We start from the raw sequence: 6,892 nt of genomic DNA on the forward strand, positions 1-6,892 counted from the left end.
TCTAAAGTCACTTGGGCTTCTCGGTTGGGTTTTTTAATAGACTTTTGAGCCTTTTTCTTTAAGTCTGGGCCCAGCATAACATGTTTAAAAGAAATAATTCTGATTTATTCATTTATTATTATACTAGATTATTATTAGAATACCAAATTTAAACATTATTAATTTTATATATACATTGAATTTTGCATCAATTACGTAAGATTACGATATAATTTTTGTAAATATAACTTTATTTTATATTTTAGATATCAAATTAATAAATTTCAAAATGTAAGTTTGATTTTTATAAATAATTTATCAAATCGTTTATTTCTTCGGGAGGGACAACCTAGTTCAAAATTTTGGGCACAAAAGGCAACGAAAAACAAAAATTCCAAAATAAAAAGAAAAGGGAAAACAAGGAATTTCGCCGATTGTTGCTCTCTCAGTCCCAAATCACTCTCTCAGATCACAGTTCGTTTCTCATCGCCTTCTCTTCCCCGGCGAATCAATCAAACCAGCGCCTACTGAAATTTTCAATCATTTCTATTGCTCCGATCTGTTGTTGTTGTTCAACAACTCGCTCCAGTATTTGCCGCTTTTTTCTCTCATTCTCTCTCTCTACATGGCAATGGCAAGCAGCGGCCATGGCGGAAGAGGACAAGAAGAAGAGGAAAACCAGTTAGCTGCTCAACTGAGCATAACCCTAAAAGAGGGGGAGAGGATTCTGGGCCCCACGCGAAGACCCGACGGAACCCTAAGAAAACCCATCCGAATTAGGGCCGGCTACGTCCCTCAAGATGAAGTTGCCATTTACCAGTCCAAGGGCGCTCTCGTGCGTAATTGCCCACTCACTCGTATAAAACTTGCGTGTTAATGTTTATTATGTTAGACTATCACTCGATCATGATTTCTACCCGTTGGATTGGTGATGACTGCAGTGGAGGAAGGAGATGCAATCGTCACAGGAGGTGCCGCCCGGTTACGATCCGGTTGCGGATGCGAAGCCCAAGACCAAGGCGGCCAAAAGGAATGAAAGGAAGAAGGAGAAGCGACTCCAGGTAGAATTTCTGTATCTTTATCTTTCCTGACTTTGCAGTATCTGTACTGCATACGCGGAAATTATTGTCCAGGGAAGGCAGCAATACTTTGGAATCCTAATTTTCGTGATTGGATAGCACCCTTTGATTCTGTCTAATGTTTGTGACTAACCAAGAACTCTCTCGCCAGTTTGAGTGCTTCAGCTATGTTCTGAACCTTGTTTTACTTAGAGTTCCTCTTTCCTTTGTTATTTTGCCTCAAATAATTTTTTGCATGCATGGGTAAGCAGTAAGCTGCTTAATTGGTTAAGATGGGATTGTAAAACCATGATACTGAGATGTGGAGATGAACTTTGAGTTAATACTCATATTGTATTTGAACTCTATACTTCCTGTCCTCTTATTTATGCTATAACTTGCTAAATGTCTTTTTTCTTAAAGCTGGCATATTCCGAAAGAATAATTTCTTTGTATTGTTTGTTTTCAGTTTATGTGGGTGATGCTATAACTTGCCTTGCCTTTTTATTTCATTTCATTTTGTTTTTGTTTTCATCATGTTGCTTCTTTTTCACTCAGAGATAATACTGTTTTGGAACAGTCCCTATCTAGACTGAATGATTATTGCTCTAATCTATTTCAATCCTCGTGTGCCCTGTATCAGATTGCTTACTTTCACCACCATAGGGCCTCAATTTTGCTAACTCTAGCCTTTGAGATGGGAACATGTATATATTCACTTGGTAACAAGAATTGGACAAACATAGGCATGGTTTACCCCCTTCGATGAATCCATTAATAAGAAGTAATACTTTTAACACATTAAGTGTCAGAAGAGATTACTATATTCAAAGTCAGAGTTCTGCGTCCCTTCTTGTACAACAACAACATACCACTCTTAAACCCACTAGGTAAGGATGACTAAATAAATTCTGTCTTGGCAGTCGTTTCTATTTATAATCATATCTTTTATTAGACCCTTATTTATAACTCATATCATACTTTAGAGTGTCCAACCAAGTTTATCTTGCTTTTTCCCAACCTTTTCTGCTATCAACATTGTCATTTCTATGTACAACCATATTTTTTGTAAGGCTCTTATAACCCGTATTATACCTAACCTATTCATCCACTCTCCTCCTAGGAGCATCTATTGGTCTCTTTGTCACATAAACAAAACCATCTTAATTGTGTCTTCTTCAACACTGTTTGATTCGAGTTCGATGAGTTTTTATATGGGCTGTTGGCTACCTAACACAATCCTTCCTTTGTCCAAGCTTGGGATTGGTTATAAATAGGACATGTCCATTCTTGTATTTACATATAAATAAATATGTGAAATAACAGTGGGAGGAAGCTTATTTAGGAATTGCAAAGCTTATTTATTGAAAGCTGTATTCTGCATTTGGGAAGGATGGATAGCTCTTAGATTAGAATTTAGTAGTCCTCTTCTAATTGGTATGAACCACAGGTATAATGCCTTATTTTGTCGGAAACACATAAAATAGGAGTTGTAATGATGGCAATTTTCTAAATCCTACAGTAATTTTGTAGCTAGTTAATATGGTTGTTGAAAGCAAAGTTGACCTGTTATTACTTCTTGTTAGGAAGATAATTTTATATGCAAAAAGGGTTAGGACCAAAACAAACTTAATTATGATAAGATTGTATGAAAAATAAGCTATTGGGACTTTTGAGTTTGTTTATTTACTTGCATGCTAAAAACAATTTGTATTTTCTCATAGTATCTTTTGTTACTTTTCTTTTGGAGAGTTATTCTTCTTCTTGTAACTTTAGCTATGTTACTTTTGATAGGCTGCTCTTGATAAGGGTAAAAACTTAGATAAGAATGAAGTGTCAGCTGAAGATGCTAGTCAGGGATCAGAATCTGTGGAGCCAGTGGTATCAGAGATAAAGGACCTTTCTATTTCTGCAAATTCTACTGCTGCTACATCTCCCTCGAATTCAACGCAATGTTCTCCTTCAGATCCTAACCCAGAACTTGATAAAAAAATGAGAGCACTAAAAAAGAAGGTAAATTTCCTGTGCTCCATGCATTTAAGAGGATATTCATGACTGAACTCTGTTCCATTTTCTATTTTGGTTGATATAGAGTTGTTATTGAGCAAAGGCCTGCCTGGGCCTGCTTGTTGACAAAGAAGCACTACACTATAAGCTAGCCAAGTAACCATAAGAAAGGTTCATTTTCTTTTCTGTAAATCAATCGAACATTGTTGTTATCATGTATGTTTTATTTTTGAAAGGCCACTAATTGACATGCCTCATGTCAGATTCATAGTCTGGATGTATTTGTTGTCCAATATGTTGGTTTCTAGACTCGTGGATTTTGCTAACTACTTGAGATAGACTCTAGCACCTGATGCTTGAAACTGTAAATATGTACTTAAAATTTATGATTGCTGCTTTTATTATCATTATTTTCAGCAGGTGTTTGATTTAGTTGATGCCTAAAAGATATGCACATACATGAATTTGTCAAACCTTCTCAGTTGCAATTCAAAAAATTCACTGTTTATTGTTATGAGGCACATATTTCAAGTTGCTTGTAAATATTTATTATACATGGCTATCACACAAGTGCCTAACTTAGTTAGGCATCATGCTTCTTGTTATGCCTTAAGCTTAGGGCTGGGAGCTTGGCACTTGAGTGCACCTTGAGCCTTAAAAAACTATCGTATTAAAAGTTTCATCACACCCTAAACTTAAACTTGTTCTTGAGAAAAAGGCGTTTTCCCTTGTCTGTTATCGACAAAGCATTTATTAGATGAAAATTTATTTTGTTCTTTTTCAGTTGATTTTACGAGTGACTCTCAGTCACAGATATAATATAAGGCAGTTCTACAATATATTCTTATGTTGGGGATTCTGGTGAGATTTTGAAGGTACTTTAGTTTTAGATTCTGTGTCATGACATCCAGACTGCTGGTGAAAGCAGCCATAAATACTTACATATCATTGATTGGTGTCATGTCACTATGCATAATGGACATCAATAATTTAATATTAAAAATTGTTGGTCATTGAACCCAGTGAATTTCAACATGCTTGCGTACTGTTTACTTGTTTGGGAAAAATATATATTGTCTATCTATCAGAACTATTGGTCCTAATACATTTCTCTCTGTTCATAGTGAATCACATGGTTCCTGGTAATATTGTTCATTGTTGTAACAATTTGTTTGGAGATATGGGATTATTTGGATACGCTATTTTCTACAGTCCTTTACTACTGCTTTCTTTACTTGTTTGGTAGGTTCTTCTGAAAATGTTAGCAGGAATGCTCTTCATCTTTAATTATCACCTGCTCTGATTTTTCAATGGTTGTATAATTTTGTAGCAATTTTCTTGGTTTAGTTGAGAATATCGCTGCTTAGTTCACAACTTTACATCTGGTGTTACCATGCTTATTTTCTGTTAACCCAAGGGTTAAATTATTGTGAGATTGGTGTTTGAAACATCAGTGAGGTATTAAACTCCCAATTTTTTGTTTACCCCAACAGATACGGCTTGCAGAAGCTCAACAGCAGAAAACATTGCAGCAAGACATGAAGCCAGAGCAATTGGAGAAGATGGCTAAAATAGAAGATTGGCGCAAGGAGCTGAGACTCTTGGAAGTTCAAAAGTCTGAGCTAGTGACCTCATAGGTCAAGGTTTGTCTTAGGATTAAGGAATTTGGTGTAGTTTCTAATTGTTGTTGCTTCATCAGGACTACAATTTGGAAAGAGACGCCCCTCTCTATGTAAGATTTTACTTGTGCAACGGCTTCAATAGGCGTAGTTTGTAAGACCAGAAGGCTCCAACAGCCTCTTGTTCATCAAAATTTTAGTCTAGTACGAAACATGACCTATTTATATCCTTGTTAGGTAGCTGTTTCAGAATTTCTGAAAGTAATTTACATTTGTAGCTAACAACTAATATTAAATTTGTTGGATTAGACAACATGAATTCTATAAATAAATTTACATTTGAATTGGGAAAGTCTAATCTTATTACTGAGATATAATAACTTTTTAGTAGATATAGTTAACCATACTCCAATAGATAGAGAATTTATGTAGCCTGTCCTAGTTATTGTGATTTAAGGGTTTTTATAATTTACATTTGAGCCTTATAGTTGACCTTTCAACACAAGTTAGAATTTGAAATCACCAAGGATCATGATGTGTTAGATATATGCAGGATTTGTCTCTTCCCCAAATTTGTAATAAATTCTCATTTTACAGATGATTGGTTGGCCTGTAAGTTCTATTACAGAAGCTTTTTCCAGTTGGCTATTGAGAAGATTTGGTGATTCTCCCCACTAATGCCTTTTAACTCATGGGATTGTCTCTAGTGTTTTGGTGATTAGATATAATAAAAAGAGTATTATACCAATTCCATTAAAAATAATAATTTGATGAGTTATTGAGGAACAATTCCATTAAAAATAAATATAAATAATATATTATTTTTATCTCTAAAATTATCTCGTCTTAACTTTGTCCTGTGGTGCACCAGTGTAATATGCAGCGGCTTTTGTTGTGAAGATTTCTGGGATATTTTCAAATTATTTATATTAATTTAGACCAAGTTTTTTAATTTTAATTGTATTTCTTATTAACTTATTCATAAATTCAAAACGGAACTCGATTAAATTTTAATTGTCTGGATGTCAGGCGTCAAAGGTTATGATGCACGAAAATATTTTGGCATTTCTGAAATGTTTCAGTTTTTGAAACACTAAAAAATTAAAAACAAGTTCATATATTGTTTTTGTAATTTTGAAATTATTTTATAATATAAAAAATGTGTTTTCGTTCATAAAAAGGTTAGAGATGAAACAAAATTTTTTTTGTCTCTAATTTAATTTTTTAAATTAATTATATATTTTTATAAGTAAGTAAAATTTTAAATTTATTTTTATATTATATTTGATTATTTTTATAAAAAAATATTATTTATTTTTAATTAGTAAGTCATTCATTAATAATAAAATTTATATTTATATTTGTTTGAATGAATTATGAAATTTATGTTTATTTTTTATAATTTTTCATATTAAAAATTATATTCACAAAAGAACTCGTATATATTTTTATTGACATGTTTTTCTATTTTCATTTAGTATCATATTAATTTTTTATTTATATTTTCGTATAACTTAAGTCAAAAGAATAAGAAAAAAAAAAGAATTCACTACAGAATCTCACTTAATAATTTTTTTTTTTTTTATTAAAAATGTCATCACTTCATTGCCCATAATCTTGTAAACCTAATAACAAATGACTACCAAACTAGGAAGCAACCACAGGCAACAAACTCAAATCAAATACCTCTAATAGGCAATACCCATCTTCTGATTCTTGACATTTCTAGCCCTCTTAGCCAGATACATCATAATTGACAATATGCTCAAACCATCCCATCTTATTATCAGCAGGAAACATCTATGAATAAGAAGAATGGCCATATTCGTATTTTCTCTCCTATATTTTTATGTTTTTTTTTTTTTTGTGTATAGTCACTTAAATTTTTTATTATTTTGATTATTTTCATGAACTTAATTTTTTATTCAACTTCTCTCTTGAATTTTGATTTTTTTTTTCTTGTAGCAACTTAGACTTTTTATTATTTTGATTACATTTTTAGATCTATATTTTTTAATTAATATAACTTATGTACTTTCACATTTAAAAATAAATAAATAAATAAGATAAGATAATAAAATATCTATCACACCTTTTTCATGTTAAAGTGCAGTGATTAAATTGATTTTAAAATATTAATTTAAAAATATAATCAAAATAATAAAAAATTTAAATTGACACACTAAAATTAAAGTATAATAGTTAAATTGACTCAAAAATATAAATTTA

At 32.2% G+C, this 6,892-nt stretch overlaps 1 protein-coding gene across 1 annotated transcript; it reads left to right on the plus strand.

Moving 5' to 3' along the window:
• Window positions 1–337: 337 nt before the first annotated feature.
• LOC127792779 (partner of Y14 and mago) lies at window positions 338–4,796 on the plus strand (the record flags this gene model as incomplete). The annotated part of the gene is given in 4 exon segments (XM_052323357.1): window positions 338–814; window positions 921–1,040; window positions 2,832–3,050; window positions 4,538–4,796. Coding segments are annotated over 4 exon segments (693 nt in total). The 3' UTR covers window positions 4,682–4,796.
• Window positions 4,797–6,892: the final 2,096 nt, after the last annotated feature.

This window comes from Diospyros lotus, unplaced genomic scaffold (genome assembly GCF_014633365.1).
Source record: "Diospyros lotus cultivar Yz01 unplaced genomic scaffold, ASM1463336v1 superscaf1, whole genome shotgun sequence".
Taxonomy (NCBI): domain Eukaryota; kingdom Viridiplantae; phylum Streptophyta; class Magnoliopsida; order Ericales; family Ebenaceae; genus Diospyros; species Diospyros lotus.